Source organism: Carcharodon carcharias, chromosome 18, assembly GCF_017639515.1.
Source record: "Carcharodon carcharias isolate sCarCar2 chromosome 18, sCarCar2.pri, whole genome shotgun sequence".
In the NCBI taxonomy this organism is placed as follows: Eukaryota; Metazoa; Chordata; class Chondrichthyes; order Lamniformes; family Lamnidae; genus Carcharodon; species Carcharodon carcharias.
Window position 1 is genome coordinate 100,067,608 of NC_054484.1, and position 20,669 is coordinate 100,088,276.

Sequence of the window (20,669 nt, forward strand, 5' to 3'; positions counted from 1 at the left end):
GGGTGGAGAGGGTGAGGGTGAGGAAGGAGAGGGTGAGGGTGAGGAAGGAGAGGGTGAGGGGGGAGAGGGTGGAGAGGGAGAGGGAGAGGGTGAGGAAGGAGAGGGTGAGGAAGGAGAGGAGAGGGAGAGGGTGGAGAGGGAGAGGGTGGAGAGGGAGAGGGTGGAGAGGGAGAGGGTGGAGAGGGAGAGGGTGAGGGAGGAGAGGGTGAGGGTGAGGAGGGAGAGGGTGAGGAAGGAGGGGAGAGACAGAGGGAGAGGGTGGAGAGGGAGAGGGTGGAGAGGGAGAGGGTGAGGGAGGAGAGGGTGAGGGAGGAGAGGGTGAGGGAGGAGGGGAGAGGGAGAGGCAGAGGGACAGGGTGGAGAGGGAGAGGGTGGAGAGGGAGAGGGTGAGGGAGGAGAGGGTGAGGGAGGAGAGGGAGAGGGTGGAGAGGGTGGGGAGGGTGAGGGTGGAGAGGGTGAGGGAGGAGAGGGAGAGGGTGAGGGAGGAGAGGGAGAAGGTGAGGGTGGAGAGGGTGAGGGTGGAGAGGGTGAGGGTGGAGAGGGTGAGGGTGGAGAGGGAGAGGGTGAGGAAGGAGAGGGTGAGGAAGGAGAGGGTGGAGAGGGTGAGGGAGGAGGTGAGAGGGAGGAGAGGGAGAGGGAGAGGGTGAGTGTGGAGAGGGTGAGTGTGGAGAGGGTGAGTGTGGAGAGGGTGAGGGTGGAGAGGGTAAGGGTGGAGAGAGAGAGGGTGAGGGTGGAGAGGGTGAGGGAGGAGGTGAGAGGGAGGAGAGGGAGAGGGTGAAGGAGGAGAGGGTGAGGGAGGAGAGGGCGAGGGAGGAGAGGGTGAGTGTGGACAGGGTGAGGGTGAGGAAGGAGAGGGTGAGAGTGGAGAGGGTGAGGGAGGAGAGGGAGAGGCAGAGGCAGAGGGAGCGACAGGGCAGGATACAGTGCATGATGGGGTTACTGCAATAAATGCTTTCCAAACCAGAATGATGGGAAGCCACCTTTGGATTGCTGGGAAATGGGGAGTCTTGGCCGAATGGAGGGATTGTAAGAGATGGGAGAAGGAAACTGGGGCTGGAAAGGATGGGAAAGGGAAGTGATTGACACAGAAGAAAGTTAATGGGAGAAATAATAAAGATGTACCAAATTCTGAAGGGTTTTGATAGGAGCACAGAAACAGAAACTGTTACCATTGGCAGGAGGGTCAGTAACCAGAGGATACAGATGTAAGATAATTGCCATAAGACCCAGAGAGGAAATGAGTGAGGTTGTTATGATTTGGACTCCACTGCCTGAAAGGATGATAGCAGCAATTTCAATAGTAACTTTTAAAAGGGAATTGGAGAAATATTGGGAAAAGGAAATATCTGCAGATATGGGAAATGTGTTTGGAAGCTGGACTAACTGATTAGTTCTTTAAAAGAGCTGGCACACACATGATGGGCTGAATGGACTCCTACTGTGAGGTATGATTGAATGAAATTATTGAGATTACAAGTTTCTGTTTGTCAGCCTTACAATGGAAAACTCCTCAGATCAATTTGCACCTTGATGATCAAAACATAGGCAGCTTTATTTATCGGAGAAATCTTTTCACACTGCCTTGCAGGAAGGCCTGTACTCAACGTTTGAGGACCCTGGGTCTATACTCGATGGAGTTTAGAAGGATGAGGGGGGATCTGATTGAAACTTACAGAATACTGAAAGGCCTGGATAGAGTGGACATGGGGAAGATGTTTCCATTAGTATGAGAGACTAGGACCCGAGGGCACAGCCTCAGAGTAAAGGGAAGACCTTTTAGAATAGAGATGAGGAGAAACTTCTTTAGCCAGAGAGTGGTGAATCTATGGAATTCATTGCCACAGAAGGCTGTGGAGGCCAGGTCATTGAGTGCATTTAAGACCGAGATAGATAGGTTATTGATTGGTAAGGGGTTCAAAGGTTACAGGGAGAAGGCAGGAGAATGGGGTTGAGAAACTTATCAGCCATGATTGAATGATGGAGCAGACTCAATGGGCCGAATGGCCTAATTTCTGCTCCTATGTCTTATGTGCTTTTCACACTGTGTCCACCTGCAGTAGCTGAGACTGCAGGAGGGAGGGTCATGAACTCACATTATCAGCCCGTTAAAACTTCCCTCTCGGTGACTGGGAGCAGACAGGGAGCTGGGATGGGAAGGACACTGTTCTCACAATTGGGACTACCTTTGTCTGTGTGTGTCCGTGTGTCCATGTGTGTGTGTGTGTGTGTGTCTGTCCGTGTGTCCGTGTGTGTCCATGTGTTTCTGTGTGTGTGTGTGTGTGTGTGTGTGTGTCCCTGTGTGTGTGTGTGTGTGTGTCTGTGGGTGTCCATGTGTGTGTGTGTGTCTGTGGGTGTCCATGTGTGTGTGTGTCCATGTGTGTGTGTGTGTCTGTGGGTGTCCATGTGTGTGTGTGTGTCCATGTGTGTGTGTGTCCATGTGTGTGTGTGTGTCTGTGGGTGTCCATGTGTGTGTGTGTGTCCATGTGTGTGTGTGTGTGTGTGTGTGCGTGTCCGTGTGTGTGTGTGCGTCCATGTGTGTGTGTGTGTGTCTGTGTGTGTCCATGTGTGTCTGTGTGCGTCTGTGTGTGTCCGTGTGTGTCCATGTGTGTGTGTGTGTGTGTGTGTCCGTGTGTGTCCGTGTGTGTGTGTGTCCCCGTGTGTGCGTGTGTGTGTGTGTGTCCCCGTGTGTGCGTGTGTGTGTGTGTCACCGTGTGTGTGTCCGTGTGTGTGTGTCCGTGTGTGTCCATGTGTGTGTCCGTGTGTGTGTGTGTGTGTGTGTGTGTGTGTATGTCCGTGTGTGTGTGTGTGTGTGTGTCCGTGTGTGTGTGTGTGTGTGTGTCCGTGTGTGTGTGTGTGTGTGTGTGTCCGTGTGTGTGTGTGTGTGTCCGTGTCCGTGTGTGTGTGTCCGTGTGTGTCCATGTGTGTGTGTCCGTTGTGTCCGTGTGTGTCCATGTGTGTGTGTGTCCGTGTGTGTCCATGTGTGTGTGTGTATGTGTGTCCATGTGTGTGTGTACGTATGTGTGTCCGTGTGTGTGTGTGTGTGTATGTGTGTCCATGTGTGTGTGTGTATGTGTGACCATGTGTGTGTGTGTGTGTGTATGTGTGTCCATGTGTGTGTGTGTCCGTGTGTGTGTGTGTATGTGTGTCCATGTGTGTGTGTGTCCGTGTGTGTGTGTGTGTGTCCGTGCGTGTGTGTGTCCGTGTGTGTGTGTGTGTGTCCGTGTGTGTGTGTGTGTGTCCGTGTGTGTGTGTGTGTGTGTGTCCGTGTGTGAGTGTGTGTGTGTGTCCGTGTGTGTCCGTGTGTCCGTGTGTGTGTGTGTGTCCGTGTGTGTGTGTGTGTCTGTGTCCGTGTGTGTGTGTGTGTGTGTGTGTGTGTGTCCGTGTGTGTCCGTGTGTGTGTGTCCATGTGTGTGTGTGTATGTGTGTCCATGTGTGTGTGTGTGTGTGTATGTGTGTCCATGTGTGTGTGTGTGTGTGTATGTGTGTGTGTGTGTGTATGTGTGTCCATGTGTGTGTGTGTCCGTGTGTGTGTCCGTGTGTGTGTCCGTGTGTGTGTGTGTCCGTGTGTGTGTGTGTGTCCATGTGTGTGTGTGTGTGTGTCCGTGTGTGTGTGTGTGTCCGTGTGTGTGTGTGTGTCCGTGTGTGTGTGTCCATGTGTGTGTGTGTGTGTGTGTGTGTCCATGTGTGTGTGTGTGTCCGTGTGTGTGCGTCTGTGTGTGTGTGTCCGTGTGTGTGTGTGTGTGTGTGTCCGTGTGTGTCCATGTGTGTGTGTGTGTGTGTGTCCGTGTGTGAGCAGAATTTTCTGCTTGTCGGACAGGTGTGTGCCTGGGCAGAATGAACATAAAATGTTGTGTGATGACGTTGGGCAAGTGTCCCGATGTAATTGCGCACTGGTGCGATATTTTGGTCGGCGGGTGCACGCAGGAGTTGGCAGCGTGCCTGAATTGGCCCGCCAGCGTGAAATCACGCTTGGACTCCAATTGTGGGAGGTGGGCAAAATCCTGGCCTGTGTGAGTGTGTGAGTGAGTGTGTGAGTGAGTGTGTGAGTGAGTGAGTGTGTGAGTGAGTGTGTGAGTGAGTGTGAGTGTGTGAGTGTGTGAGTGTGTGAGTGAGTGTGTGAGTGAGTGTGTGAGTGAGTGTGTGAATGAGTGTGTGAGTGAGTGTGTGAGTGAGTGTGTGAGTTAGTGAGTGTGTGAGTTAGCGAGTGTGTGAGTGAGTGAGTGAGTGTGTGAGTGAGTGAGTGTGTGAGTGTGTGAGTGAGAGTGTGAGAGTGTGAGAGTGTGAGTGTGAGAGATTGTGAGAGTGTGAGAGTGTGAGTGTGAGAGATTGTGAGATTGTGAGAGTGAGAGTGAGAGTGTGTGAGAGTGAGAGTGAGAGTGTGTGAGAGTGAGTGTATGTGTGTGAGTGTATGTGTGTGAGAGTGAGTGAGTGAGTGTGTGTGTGAGTGTGTGTGAGTATGTGTGTGAGTGTGTGTGTGAGTGAAAGTGTGTGTGAGTGTGTGTGAGTGTATGAGTGTGTGTGTGTGTGTATGAGTGTGTGTGTGTGTGAGTGCGTACATATGGGATGAGTGCCAGTAATTAATAATGCTCGATTGGAAGCCATGGTCAAAACAATCGCCCACTGTCAGAGCGGTGGCACAGATAGTTCAGGTCACTTCAGTTGGATGCACTGTTTACAATGTTAATGCAGCAGTCACAAGGCCTTTAACACTCTCCTTCCTTTTAATGGGGCACAATCTTTGAATAAGAAGCTATAGTTGATTAAGCTGCTATTCAGGGTCATGGTTGTGAACTTCCATTTCTTAAACTGTATCTTCAGACTCTTTCCCTGGTGTGAAGTGGTGGGAGGATTCTCAGACTGATTGACAATCTGTGACATTAACACTCCTTCAATGGCTGTAACCATTTTCAATACTAACTCATAGGTGAGCCTTTGATTCAGTGTTAATATTCCACCCTCGGAACCAGAAGGTTTGGGTTCAAATCCCACTCCAGGCAGTCCTGGTGAATGGAGATAAAGCTCAGACTCTGAATTCTGGTTTGACATTCAGTGGGCTAGTCATGTTCACTTGTGTGATGGGAGCCCATTAAATCCTCCCAATGTATAGTAGGATTACATGGGGCGGGGGGGGGGGGGGGGGGGGGGTGGGTGGTGGTATCTGTGACATGACCAGCACCTCTCAATCAATGCCAGCTACACACTCCACTTTTGCAAGTGGGTAAGGCCCACTGTTGTCCCACAGTGCCCTCAGCTTTCACATACGCCTCCGAGCAGCTGGGAAACATCAGCAGGCATATCCTGGCACCTTGCCTCAGCTGATAAGCTAAACTAAGTGAGGGAATCATCAGTTCTGTCTGATGTAGATAGAGGACATCAGCCTTTAAGGGGAGGAGGTGGTATAGTGGTATTGTCACTAGATTGGTAACCTAGAGACCCAGGGCAATGCTCTGGGGACCTGGGTTCCACCACAGCAGATGGTGGAATTTGAATTCAATAAAAATCTGGAAAGTCTAGTGGTGACCATGAAACCATTGCTGATTGTTGTAAAAATCCATCTGGTTCACTAATGCCCTTTAGGGAAGGAAATCTGCTGTCCTCACCTGGTCTAGCTACATGTGACTCTTAAATGCCCTTGGATGGGCAAAAAAATGCTGGATGCCCACATCCCAAGAACACATAAATAAGAAAAGGTGCATGAAGTCTAGAACAATGGAAGAGGCAGATGATGCTGACAAGAGGACAATGACTCTGTAGGTCACCAAGCAAGATGTATGATGCATTCAGGGCACTCTCCTGACAAAGTGGACATTGTGCCCAGTCACCTTGGAAAAGATTGGGGTCTTACTGAATAATCATCCCATAGTTAGCAATGATGGCCCAAAATGCAGCTGCTAATAGTAGAAATGATTGATGCAGCATCTAAACCTTAGCAAAAGAGGGAACCTGAAGGAGAGGAGGATGGTTAGTCCTGTACAGTGTAAGGATTTAATGGGCTCCCACAACCCAAATGATGAGAGGAAAAGGGGCACCTACACCCACCAGGCATGAGCATCCCACTGGATGTCAACCCAGAATTCAGAGTCAGACCTCCAGTCTCCCCTCACTAGGGCTGTCTGGCTCAGAGACTACAATGCTTCCATTGAGCCAAAGGCTATCACATTTAGAACCATTGAGAAAAGCACTTTTTCTCCCCTTGTGAAAAGGATGAGTTCTGGATGAGCTCCCAGGAGATATTACATTTTTCAAAAGTGCTGTTAGTCAGAACTGAAAATACTTAATAATGAATTAACATGTAAAAGTGTCTTCACTTACATAAAAATGTACCTCAGCTTCATAAAAAGCTTTTAGTTTCCTGAACGTGGACAATGGCACTCAATCTATTCATATTTATAGACTGGCAATGTGGTTCATGGTACTGACATACACTCTGTATTTAATATTCCAAATTTATTTTTCCTGGTTATTTTCAACACCCAACCTAACTCTTCATACTGAAACATGAAAAAATGTGACAAATGTACAGTGGCCTCTCAGTAAGTTAAGGCACTCTCACCTCTTGAGTCAGAGATCGTGGGTTCAAGTCCCACTCTGGAGACTTGAGTGCAAGATCCAGACTTGCACTCCAATGCAGTGCTGAGGGAGTGCTGCACTGTTGGAGGTGCCATCTTTCAGACTGGACATCAAACTGAGGCCCTGTCTTCCCTCTCAGTGAAAGATTCCATGATACTATTTGAGGATCAGAAGAAGAGTTCTCCTGGTGTCCTGTTTATCCCTCAACAAACATCACTAAAGTAGATGATCTGGTCATTTATTTAATTGCTGGGTTTGGATTAGCTGTGTGCAAACTGGCTGCCATGATTCCGACATTGTAACAGCATTGTAGTTCATCACTGTATTGTACTGAAGAAGTTCATTAGCTAGATTGCATTTGGGATGTCCTGAGATTATGAAAGGCATTAAACATATATATTACTCAAATCAAGTTGAGGGAAGGGTTAAAGGCAGAAACTTGGAAAAGGCTTTTCGAGGGAGAGACACACAGAGAGGATGAGAAAAAGCAGGTTAAAGAGGGGTAGAAGATAGCAGGAGAGGGCATGAGAAGGAAAATAGGTTGAGGTGACAGAGGGAAAGAGTGTAAAAAATAAGAAACAATTAGGATAGAGAACAGAGATGAGAAAGAAAATGCAGCAGTGAGATAGTGAAGCCAGAGAGGGGGCAAAGAGAGAGAGAGAGAGGCCAGGATAAGGAAAGAGGGGATGGGAGGGAAAGAAATGAAAGATAAGCAACTGGATGTACAGAGATAGATGAGTTTTTTTATTCATTCTTGGGATATGAACATGGTCGGCAAGGCTGGCATTATTTCCTCATGTTCCCTGAAGGGTGGTGGGCCTACTTCTTGAGCTGCTCAGTCCATGTGGTCTTTCCTTTGAAGCAATTTGATGCAACTGAGAGACTTGCTAGGCCATTTCATAGGGTGACGTCAATGTTGGGGTGGGAGGGGAGCCAGATATAAATCCAACCAGCTAAGACCAAAAACAAGCTGATGGGGTATGAAACAGGCAGCTAGTTCGCTACCATCCACTTGGCACTCCTGCCTGAGACACTGCAAAGTCTCATTGGTTGCTTAACATAGGAACTCCATTCATATACACACTGCCTCACAGTAAGAGAATAATGCCCCCAAAGAAAGAACATTCTTGACAAGAAAGATTTGCCATTTAACTCTAACTGGCTCTCAGCTCTTGCATTGCAGTAATCCACCATTAGGGATCAGATTCTGAATAGCACACACTCCACTCCCAGTGCCCAATGATTTAACAAGTGCATTCTGTACATCCTAATACCACAGGATGTTACAACACACATCACTTAACAAAACATAATTTCTGAACTCCTCACCAAGAACATTAATCAGCGCCTCTCTATCTGAAACCTTGGACTATTATATTAAAAAATCATTTTCCCAACAAAGGGCTCCCAATGCAATTTCTCAGGAGCAACACAGAGACAATGAAGTCTACATGGTTCTGTATCACATCTCACTGTTCACACTGGACTTCTGCCAGCCAGATTACCCAATACCTAAAGAGGATTTTTCACCAACTCAGAAAGCTGTCAGACCTGAGTATTCTAGCCCCACCAGAAAACCTAGGGGTCATCAATATTGACCAATGAATCCAATAGGGAATTCAGGAGAAACTTTACCCAGAGAATGGCGAGAATGTGCTGGTGAAGGCAAATTCATATCGGAGTTTTCAAACAGGGGGCTGAATAAGCGTCCGAAGAGAAAAAAATCTTCAGGGTTACGAGGAAAGACCGGGGAGTGCGATTAGCCAATTTGTTCTTGCAGAGAGCCAGCACAGACTTGATGGTCCAAATAACCCCCTTCTGTGCTATAACCATTCTATGATTCTGTATGGAACTAGTTTCCACAAGGATTGAGGCAGATAGTTTAGATATGTTTAGGGGGCAGCTAGACAAGTATACGAGGGAGAAGGGAAAAGAGGTTATATTGATAGGATTAAATGAAGAAAGGTAAAGTTACCAACATTGTTAGGAGACATTCCCGGAGGTTTGATCACTTGACATTCTGACAACAGGAGTCTCTGGACCCCAGTCTCTATCTTTCGCTGAGTCACGATCCCTAGCCCAATTCCACATATCCATCACTCCCTGAATCCTGACTCCCCACAAGTTGCCACCTCCTACTAGCCAATTACCAATTCCCTCGCAGGAGCCGATTCTCAAAGCACCCCCCCACCCCCACAACAAATAGTCAATTCCTGCAATCTTCCCAAAAGCTGATTCCTGGAGCCCACCCAAGGCTGATCCCCAGCTGCTCCATATCCCCCACCTCCTGGGGAAGAGGTTGTGAGTGGCCCAGTGTTCATTCACCCTGAGCAGGGCTAGACTGCAGCCTGGAGTGCATAACGTGAAGGACGATATAACCAGCTTTTTGCTCATGGTGCCAGCAGCAGCATTCTGAAAGGGAACTGCTGCTTCCAAGAGTCTCCAAACCAAACCAGGGTGATTGGGAACCCAACAAGATAGATGGGTGGAGACTCTTATGGAGAGTAAGCACCAGCTGAGCGACCTGTTCCTGTGCTGCCGACTCAATGTGGTTCAATGTAATTTTGAGCGCAGTCTGGATACCTGCAGCTAAAACCCACCGGAGACAGTGCAGCGTGCAATCTGTCACCCACCAGGGGAACAGAGCGTGGCTGTGAGTTGCCTTTGCACCCAGAGACTGAGAGAATTGCAATGCCTTCACTCGGTGTAAATGGCAGTGACTCTAGTTTGACAATGGAACAGATGGAGAAGGAATTGATCTATTGCAAATGGCTTGATTAATCACCGAAAAAGCTAAAAGGTAGAAATGAGTGCATGAATTATCATTGTGCAATTAAAAAAATAAACCTCCTTATGGAATTACATATATGAGAACATAACCTATTTTAAAACAATATGTACTATACAGTCATTTTCTTTATTGCTAATTTTTTTGCAGGGCAAGAATATCTCTATGGGATGAACTGAAATTTGTTTCCTACTTTCTATTAAATTCTAATGTTTTTCTGAATGACTGGACTCTCTTTACCAAATAGGGCACCTTTCAGACTGTTTCACTCTCAGTTTTTCCTTCACCTCCTGGATTACTAAGGGAAGCGCTTGTTCATCAGTCACGGCCTCCTATTAAATGTCAACTTTGGATGCATTAAACCTGTCAGCTGTAAAGAGTTTTGATTGTGCAACAACAACGCGAACTTGCATTTATAGAGCGCCTTTAGTGTATTGAAATGTCCTAAGGCGTTTCGCAGCAGTGCAAGCAGACAACACTTGACACATTCCACCATCTAAGAATGCCCCCTCTCCCCCAGTCACATAAAGAGTAGAAAGATCACATGCCACATACCTTTATTTTGTCAAACCTGTCACCTAGTGCTGCCACTTGGTGGTCTCGATGCCGCCCGACCAGCTTGCACAAGGCACAGATTAGCTGCTCGTCTGTCACGCAGTACATGTTGACCTTCTCACTCTCGTGCTCCAGGCACATCAGGCCCCGGAGGTGTGAGTCAGGGACTGGCTCAATCAGCCGGTGCCCGGTGAAGGGTTTCTTGCTGGGGTGGGTGGCCTTCAGACAGCCGTCGCAATAGGAGACCTCGCAGGTCACGCAGGTTTTCACGGCCGCCCTCGGCGGGTCCTGCTCACAGAACTGGCATGGGATACGCTCGGCTGTCGTCATGGCGCTTCCGTCAAAGGGCCGCTCCCGGCGGCTCTCGCCCGGCGAGTTGGGGCCACTGACTGAAGCCTTCTGAAAGCGGTCGATGATGTTCTGCAAGGTGACGTTACGCTTTAGCCCCTCTAGACCACGGTGGTTGAGGGCGATGACATAACGACACGTTGGGCACTGAAAGGCGGCAATAGATTCCACGCTCTCGTTCGATGCACAATGAGAGACCAGGATGCGGTGAGCGCAGCTGAAACAGAGGCTGTGGGCACACGGCAGAAGCAGCGGATCTTCGAACAGCTCCAGACAGATAGGGCAGGTCAGTTCCGACTCCAGTGTTTCCATCTTCAGGCAAAGCAATCCTGTGTCGTCAGCAAAATCCAGGGAAGCTGGCGAGCTATCTGGAAAGGCAACACAGGATTCGATTAGACGACATTGTGTGGGGGTGGGGGCTTGCTCAGCTTAGGGAGGTTGCCGACTTACGCTGTTAAAGTGACCCATTGCTCACGGTGCTGCCTATTTCACACTAACGTCTACTGACCGCCCACCAACACATCCTATCTGGGCTTCAAGCTGCAACCAAATGGGGCTTTAAAGCAGTCGGATCTCTCAAACATCAGAGGATCAAAGCAGTAATATCTCGCTCTACCCACCGCCGCTCGCAGTCAGAAAAAGCATGGCCCAAAAGTCGGCCACACAACAGCCCCTGGTCTGTGCTCCACTTGAGAGCCGTGGTCCTGCCGCGAGCAGACAGACCAGTCAGGCAGAAATTCTCTATCTCCACCATCTGATGCAGCAAGCCTGTGCTGCCCAGTCACCAGAGGCAGCCTCAGAGGGTGCAGCTGCACACGCTCTCCCCTTCCGAGGTCCTAGCCTGCCGTGGGACCTCCTAATCTTTCCCAAAACAAACATTGCTTCATTAGTGGGGCTTTATACACTCATTAGCGAGCTGGAGACAGCTTGAGAGAGAAAAAGGAATCAATGGAATCACGTACAGCCAACTAGCTCTGGGCATCATTAATTACAACCGACTTCCTTCAGTGTTAGAAATGAGATTGGAAAGACTTCTTTTTGGGGAAACACAACACATTAAAGCAGAATCGCCTTTGTGGGAAAGTATATGGCAACCCTTCCCTTTCCCGAAAAGCACGGTCAACACAGTGATCGCTTGCAAGCATTGTGTAAAGGTATGAAAGCAGCTACTGGGTTAAAGGGTCACGGTTTTCATTCTAAAACAATGCTGAGGGGTTTCTGTGGGGAAGGGGGATGGTGGCGGGGAGGTGGGCTGGGGAGGCTGTGTTGCAGTAAAGAACAGAACAGCAGAATGAAGGTTTTGAATCTGAATTTTCAATGCCTTAAAACGTGCCAAGCCGATTGTCTTGTTACAGTCTGACTTATCACATCGTCAACAGAGCAACAGGCTTTACATGCCACTCCCACCAATCAAAATCATTTTCTCAGTTGAAGTGCCCTGGGGGGGGGGGGGGGGGGGTTTGGTGGAACAGCCTAGTCTTTGTGCGTATTAAACAGTATGCAGACCGGGGTTACTTTCACACACTTCTCTCCCCTCCTGGAACCTCAATTCATCCTCCAAGGATAACCTTTGATTCATCTGCTGTGAGCTGCCCCAAACCCCCTCTCTAATTTACTGGAACTGTAAAGCAAAACCTCTGACACGGATAGGGAGTGATAGTCACCACAAGGCCCAAGCTGCACCAGTTATTTCCGCTGTGCCGTCTTGAGTGCTGAGGTGTGATGGGGTTTAAAATTTAAACAAGACATCACCTATACAAAGTAAGATTTGGCAAATTTGGGACGTGAGGAGGGATGGGAGAAGGGAGGGAGGGAGGGACGGAAGGAAGAAGGGAAGGAAGGAGGGAAAAAGGGAGGGAGGGAGGGCACTTGCAGTCATGTCATGCCTTTCATGATCTCAGGACATCACAAAGTCTTTAACAGCCAATCAACTATATTTGAAGTGTAGTCATGGTTCCAATGTAGGAAATGCAGCAGCCACTTTGCACACTCCCACAAACAGCAAGGAGATGCTGATAGGATCATTTGTTTTGAGATGTTTGTTGAGGGATAAATATTGACCAGAACACAGAGGAGAAGTCCTCTGCTCTTCTTTGAGTAATGCCGAGGGATGTTTTTTGGCTACCAGTGAAAGCAGTTGGGGCCTTGGTTTAACATCTCAATCGAAAGATGGCACCTCTGACAGTGCAGCACTCCCTCACTCCTGCACGGTGGTGTTAGTCTGGGTTGCATGCTCAAATCTCTGGAGTGGGACTTGAACCCATGAGTTGCTGACTCAGAGGTGAGAGCGATGAAGCATCATCCGAGTGGCATCGTCCTGTTTCCTGCCTCTTCCTCCTTCACCCAAACAAAAAGCTCAACACTTCCCGACGAAGACACAACAGGAGTAATTTTACAAAATGCACCACCGCTGGCGAATAAAGTCTCTTTGTCTTGCTGCCCAGATTCAGTAATGATTTCTCAATATGGACACAGCTTCCCATCAGCAGCAACAAGCTCAGATAATCAACCCTCACCTCTCAGGAACAAGAGCAGGCTATAGTGCCCCCTAATCCTGCCCCTCCAGTCAGTCAGTCAGGTCATAGCTCATCTTCACCCCTAACTCCATTTACTTACTTTTGCTCCAAACTCGATACCCTAGGTTCCCAGTCCAGCAATTCCTCAAATTTTAAGATTTTTATCTTTGGTTTCAAACCTCTCTACGGCCTCACCCCTCCCGACCTTGACAACCCTCTAGGATAGCTGCAATCTTCCAATTTGTATTCTTGCGTATCCCTGGTTTTCATCGCCTCACCATTGGCGGCCATGCCTTCAGCTGCCTAGGGCCTAAGCTGAGGGTTTCCCTTCCTAAACCTCTCTGTCTCTCCATCTCGCTCTCTCCAGCTTTAGACGCTTCATAAAACCTACCGCTTTGGCTCAGCTTTTCGTCACCTGTCCCACTGTCTCTCTATGTAGTTCAGTGTCAGTTTACGCTCCCGTGAAGTACCAAGGGATCTTTTACTACATTAAAAATGTTAGATAAATACAAGTTGTTGTTGTTTAAGTGAAAGGGCCTTTTTTCTGATATATTCTTTCATGGGATGCAGGTGTCCGCTAGTCAGGCCAGCATTTGTTGCCCATCCCTAATTGCCCATGAATGGAGTGGCTTTGAAGCCACATTGCAAAGGATGGTTAAGAGTCAACCGCATTGCTATGGGTCTGGAGTTACGTGTAGGCCAGAACAGTCAAGGATGACAGATTCCCTTTCCTAAAGGATAATAGTGAACTAGATGGATCTTTACAACAATTGATGATAGTTTCCCGGCCACCATTACTGAGACTAGCTTTCAATTCGAGATTTATTAACTGAATTTAAATTCTGCAAGCTGCCCTGGTGCAACTTGAACCCGTGTCCCCCGAACATTATCCTGGACCCCTGGATTACTAATCTAGTGACGTTACCACAACACCAACATCTCCCCCAAATCAAAATCTCATTGATGCCAGAACAAAAAGAAATATGTTTCTCATATAAACATGAAAAACAAGCCCAATAGCAAATTTTTGAGGCGACAGAAATAGTTCACTTGCGAGAACCATGAGGATGACTCACTGGTTAGTCCCTTGTGGGAGAATTTCCTGGCTCCTCTTGTTAAGCTAAATGCTTAATATGTACATACAACATCAGTTCAAATAAAGGCCATAAACACAGCAAATTACCCCTGCACAGATCCTTTATGTTTCAGGGAAAGGTAGTTCTGCCATCTTGCTGTTAGCTGCTGTGATCTTTTATTAAAACTGACACAAGCCATTAACTGCCCCTTTTCACAAAGTGAAACAAGTGATTGACTGGGTTAAACATTGTTGGCATTGGGCAGATCCTTGCTTGGGCAGATGTACTACAGCGTATTTACTACACTTGTTGTGACAGCAGAGTTCTCAGGTCCACAGTCTAAATTTTAAAAAAAATTCTACATCATGTCAATTAATAAAGAACAATGTCGTTGATTCTTTAACTTCACTCTGTGCAAACTATTCAGTTAGGCAGAAAACGTTGCAAATACTGAACAGGTCAAACCACATCTGTGGAGGAAGCGGAGGAACTGAAGGTTTCAGTCTCTTTGTCAGAACTGGACGATAATACAGACGAACAGAGCAAAGGGAAAGAGAGAAAGGACCAGAGGGCAAGGGTGAAAGACTGTCTTGGGGGGGCATAACTAAGAGATTGTGGAATGGAGAAAGACTGACCAGGTGCCATTTAAATATGACGCCAAGACCTTTGACCCCATGAGATAACGGTAACGCGGGCCACTTCCTGCTTGCTCATCACAAAATTCATCACACTCCTCGCAGATGCATGATTAATGAGCTGAAAAGCGGAAATTTGCGAATGTTCAGCCATTCCCCTGCCCAGCGGGAATCCTTTGGACTTTCCCTCCCACCACCGGACTTTGTCTCCGAAATGGAGGATTCTGCCCTAGGAGGCAGCATAAGATTTATCAAAGAAGTAAAAGGTATTTAGGAGACAGAGAGAACGCCTGAAGGAGGTGGGGTATGAGACACGTCCAAATGGAAGCACACACAAAACTGGCAAACAGGAGCATGTGTCAGCTGTGGCTCAGTGGTAGAACTCTTCTCTCTCAGTCAGAAGGTTGTGAGGTCATTTCTTACCATGGAGACTTGTGCTGACACTCTAGCGCAGCATGAAAGGAGTTCAGCACCTTCATCTTTTGAATGGGATTTTAAATCGAGGCTCTATCTGCCCTTTCAGGTGGATATGAAAGATCACATAAGCACTAAGTCAGGAGTCTGACTGAATACTCTCCTGGATGAGTGCAGCTCCACTAACACTCAAGCTCAAGATCATCCAGGACAAAGCAGCCCACTTGATCTGCACCTCTTTCACCACCTTAAACATTCACTTCTTCCAGCACCAACACACAGAAGCAGCAGTGTGCACCATCCAAAAGATGCACTGCAGCAGCTCAACAAGACTCCCTCAACAGCAGTGTCTAAACAGTGTCCCTCTATCCCCTAGCAGGACAAGGGCAGTTGCATGGGAGTACCACCACCTGCAAGTTCCCCACCAACTCACACACCATCCTTACTTGGAACTGGGTCAAAATCCTGGAACTCCCTTCCTAACAACACTATGGTGGACCTATACCCACAAGGGAGGCTGTGGCATAATGCTATTTTTGCTGGACCTGTATTCCAAAGACCTGGGGTAAAGCTCTAGTGGCCTGGGTTCAAATCCCACCATGACAGATGGTGAAATTTGAATTCATTAAAAGTCTGATGGTGATCACAAAACCATTGCCGATTGTTGTAAAAACCCACCTGGTTCACTAATGTCCTTTAGGGAAGGAAACCTGCTGTCCTTACCTGGTCTGGCCTACACGTGACTCCAGACCCACAGCAATGTGGCTGACTCTTAAACGTTCCCTGAATTAGGGATGGGCAATGAGTGCTGACACCCAAATCCGATGAATTAAAAAAAACGTGGGCAGAATTTTTCTCTTGTCGAGCAGGCACATGCCCAACCCAAATGGGAGAAAAGTAGTGTGCAATGATGCACTCGCACGATATTTCGGTTGGCGGGCGGGCGAATAGGTCAAGCCTCCTTTGCATTTTTTGCGAACCTCATCCGCAGGTGGGATGAGGTTTCGACCAGTGAATAAAAACTTCTGAAACTCATTTTTAACATGTCCCCGCTCATGTGACAGTCACCTCCAATCTCTGTGGCATGATTGCCCCCTTTCCCAACACTGGTTTGAATGGGGCACCGAGGTCAATGGGATGTCTCGGTGTGTAGCAACAGTAATGAAGCAAGCAAGTAAACAGCCAATCACCTTGAACTATTCACACACAACAAACAAGGGAGTTAAAAGAACCTAAATATCTTTCACCTTTGATATACATTTTCAGAGACTTTAATAAATCATTGTGATTATTTTAGATTATATCTTAATCACATAGAGAAATAAACTTAATAAAAAATGAAAATGTGGTATCCTTGTTATCATCACAAAGAATTTGACATTCTCCAAATATAAAATGAATTTCTCGGGGCCAGTGAGAGCAGTAATGAGGAAATCAGTATGGTGTTAGAAACCCAGTTACACCTCAGGCAACTATGTTCAACTTTCTTACGTGTTTTTACAATGAGACTAACAGCACTGAGTGGAAGTTCCTGTCAATTCGATTGATTTTCCATTGAAGGCTGTCTGGGGGTGGGAGTTGGAAGGGTGGTGGGTGGGTGGGTGGTGGGTGGGGGGGGGGGGGGTGGGGGGCGCAGGGGGTGGCACAGCAGCACACCCTCTAGGGAATTGTAGAAGTAACAGCAACTTTTTTGGATCTTCGCATTGTTCTGAGCATGTGCAGACTGGTGAAGTTGCTAGCGGTGTCGGTGGAATTACAGAGAGTCAAGACTGAAACATTGATGGTAAAGGTAAAGGCTAATGGTTTCACCATCATTGCCACCACAAAATCCAGGACGTCATTTCTGGTCAACGACGCTTGGTTATCTCTGTTTCTCTCTCCACAAATACTGCCTAATCTGCTGAGTATTCTCTATTTTAATCAAAAATTCTGAACATGTATTTAATCGTTGTTTGGTGGGGGTTTGTTATGCTCAAATTGGTTGCTGCCTTTATAACATTTCAACAGCGACTACACTTCAAAGCCACTTTATTGGCAGTTCTGATGTTGTGCAGGAGGCTATATTAACACAAGTCTTACTTTCTCATGCTGGCTGGCAAAGCAGCAGGAAGTATATCAGTGCCCCATGGTAACCAGCACAATTTGGCCCCACTCCAGCTGCACCTCTATTCACATTCGCATGTTCTATAGGTTTGGATGTGGGCCTAGTCTGTCTGAATGAGGTAAGTGATGTGCATTTCCTTGGGATTACAGGATAGATTCCACTTCACTCAAGCAGACACTCAACCTATCTGAACTTTCCAGTAGATTGGTTTAATATCAGTCTCCCACTGCACATTATATTATAATCAATTTTTAATTTAAAAATTACATTTTGATTTATTCCCCATTGTTTTCACTTTCAATGACTAATTTTCCTACATTGTGTGTGCAGCCTCTGTCCGGTCAGACCTGTTTGTTTCAGTCCTACATCCAGGCCAGGTTGAGTTACACGCACTATCAAACTGGTTCATTGATTTGTGCACCAAGCATTATCCAGGAAACGAGTGTCAGGCTTCAAGTGGGTGGGAATATACAGACCCATTCGAATCACCTACTGGTATTTCAAATGGCAACGATCCAAGAACAGTACCGGCAATTGTTTTTATTCTCTCTGAGGAGAATGGTGTTGATTAAACAGAGCCAGCAGGAACTGAGTGAGGCAAGAAACTCCAGGAATCCATCTGAGTAGAGTTAGCAACCCTGGCTGTAAGTGATGCGCGTTTTCTGCCATTTTAGGCTGCTTCCTATGGAGTGGTAACTCACAGCCCCAAGACTGTACACAATTCAATACACCAATTGGCACTCCCACTCACTGCAATCACATGGAAATGGTGTACATACACCACAGGAGATCCTTCTGCAAAGGGGGTCAAAGCTGATTGCTAGGCCATTGTTCACAGAAACTTGACTGTGGATATCGGAGCTCACAAGTGCAGGATTCTGACACTGAGCAATTCCCATTCCCTAGCAAGAGCGTTCTTCAGCTTGGCAAAGATAAATTAATTCACCCAGAAAGAATACACACAAATATAAGCAAACATCAGATAGGAAAAGACCAGCTAGAACATCTGGACTGTCCTTTATCAGGTCAAGACAATCTCTACCCAGAGTCTTAATCTACTAGATTAATCAGAGACTAAAAATTTGAAAATTTCACCACTGACCCCCTTCAGTTGCTCAAACGAGTCTGATTAATGTCAGACAGTGCCCATTTCTCATACAATCTAATCTCTGTTTCAGCCAAAAACAGGTCTAGCTGTTGCTCGAAGGAATACAAATCCACTGTCCTCTGGGAACGGAATCCTCTCCATAACACTCAACCTCTTCTTATAACCCGTAATCCACAAATTCAAAAAAAAAGACAAAAAAAAAAGCAGCCCCAATAATAGAGTGGGGTAGATATTGACCCTTGTTTCTGGGCCGTGGACAGAGGCAAAAAGGACCAATATCATGGAGCTACGTTCTGCACCCCAAGGTGACTGAAATAAGTTGGATGCCATATTTGGCCTTGGACCAGTGTTCAGGCATCTTGAGCAGCCACCTTAAACAGGCATTAGGCCACTTGAATATGCACTACTTAATGCAGCCTCAAGGTAAGTGCAAATTTTCAACCTATCTTTCCACAGAGCCAGGGGCCAGTAGGAATGTTCCTCCCAGCTCTACTATACTCTTGAAGGACTGCTGCTGGCCTTCTTTTAGATTATGGCAGATCTCGCACTCACCTCCACTTATCTGCCTATCATCGTTTGATACCCTTAGCAAACACCTTTCAATCACAGAATTACCTGGAAAAACTCAGCAGGTCTGGCCAGACCTGCTGAGTTTTTTCAGGTAATTCTGTTTTTGTTTTGGATTTCCAGCATCCGCAGTTTTTTTGTTTTTACCTTTCAATCACAGTCTTGCAAGCACTAATTGACCCCCAGCATTTATAGCCTTTAGGGGACGCACTGTATATAGCAACAATACAAACTGTAAAACTAAGCTGCAATGTGCAGTACTGGTATGTTGATTCAGGTAAGGGACCAAAGAGTATAAATGATAACAGATGGACAGGCAGATGCTTCCTAATAATTTATATCTTGACCCAGTGGTAATATTTCACCTCTGAGCCCATTATCCATGCGTTCAGGTCCCACTCCAGAGACTTGAACACATACCCAGGCTGATGCTCGCAGTACTAAGGGAGAGCTGCATTGTCAAAGGTGCTATTTTTAGGGTGTGATGTTAAACCAATGCCCCACCTGACCTGTCAAGTGGGCATAAAAGATCCCACGGCACCATTTCAAAGAAGGGCAGGATCCCATGGCTAACATCTGTCCCTCAACCAATATCACCAAAACAGATTACCTGGTCATAATTGTTTGAGAGGCCTTAGATGTGCATAAATTGGCTGCTGTTTCCTCTTTACAGCCATGATGACTTTTCAACCACGTACACCACTGGCTGTAAAGCATTTTGGGATGTCCCTGCGGATGTGAAAGGTGCTACATAAATATAAGCGGTTTCTCTCTATTGAGATTACACGTAGAATAGTGAATGTTTGGGAATGATTCTGCGACAATAATCTCACTCAACATCTCAGGTGTTAGTATTGTCTGTCAGTTTTTGCTACCGCCTCTGACACATTAGCTATGGAGACAACTGGAAGTTAATCGCTGAGACAATCCAAAACCAAGGATTAAAACTTCTAGTGCAATCATTGCATCTTTATCAAGCCCTTGCCAGCAAGTAGCCCAGCCCATACAGAATTCAATCATCATTGTTTCAGCTCCACAGTCACTGAGCTGCAAATGAGATTCCTAAACTCATTCCGAACACAAAATATTCCTCACTGCACCCAGCCATAAACAGCCCAATAAATGGAGCATGAAGTCTCTGTTTTAAAAAGAGCAAGCACTGATTACAGCCAACTGTGCTGATCAAAAATCTGGGACTTCACAAATAAATCAGACAAGGTGTGTTTACCAGCAAGCTCCAGTAACCATGCATCACTGGACATTTCCCAAAGGAAAGGCAATTCCTATCCAAGGAAAACTGTCTGCAGTTTGATTTGCCAATGGGGTCTCTCACTGTATAACAGGAACATAAGATACATGGCAAAGAAAGTAACTTTGCAAACAGTAGCAGCTATAGACCCAGGAGCATCAGACTTAAATATAGACATATTGCTAGCCAGTACTGAACTAATGATTGAGAAAGCAATTCATCCATTTAGTCCTGAATATATTCCAACATGAAATTTAGTTAAAAAAAATAGTCGGATTGTTCTCCTGACTGTGCAAGGTAGAACTGCCCAACAGCCTGAGTCAGCCAATCCCCTGGCCATCAGCATTAACAAGTAGCCATCTGATACCCACCAGTGGATTCCAACCCGGTTCGAATTGTCTGGACATAGCTGGGATTAGGGTCACCATCATAACACTATCAAACTAGAAGTTTCAGCAGCCCGTGGTCCAGCTGCCTTTAGCCTGAGTGATCCACAGCCCATTCTCCACTAAACTACGAGGCAAGTCTGAAACACAACAGGAAAATCGGATTTACAGTGTTCTACAATGACAGGAAAACCAGCTCCACCTAAAACCACCTCCGTCAAAGAGTGGCACGGAGGGGAGGGCTGGGCGGGACCTCATCAGCCTGTCTGCCACTCACTCTCCAGCTAAGTCTCTGCTTTCTGTCTCTGCTTTCAGCTGAATAAACAAGGAGGATCAAATTCTCCTCAAGAATG

At 46.9% G+C, this 20,669-nt stretch overlaps 1 protein-coding gene across 5 annotated transcripts in view; it reads right to left on the reverse strand.

The window, feature by feature from the left end:
- mid1 (midline 1) overlaps nt 1-20,669 on the reverse strand; it is a 378,412-nt gene that overhangs the window by 127,764 nt on the left and 229,979 nt on the right. For 3 of the 5 annotated variants that reach the window (XM_041211614.1, XM_041211613.1, XM_041211615.1), the window contains exon 2: nt 9,914-10,629. In XM_041211614.1, the coding sequence (XP_041067548.1) occupies nt 9,914-10,573 (660 nt within the window). In that variant the 5' untranslated portion in view covers nt 10,574-10,629. Of the gene's footprint in view, nt 1-9,913; nt 10,630-20,301; nt 20,412-20,669 lie in introns of those variants that run through there. The other 2 variants (XM_041211612.1, XM_041211616.1) reach the window with 1 other exon arrangement.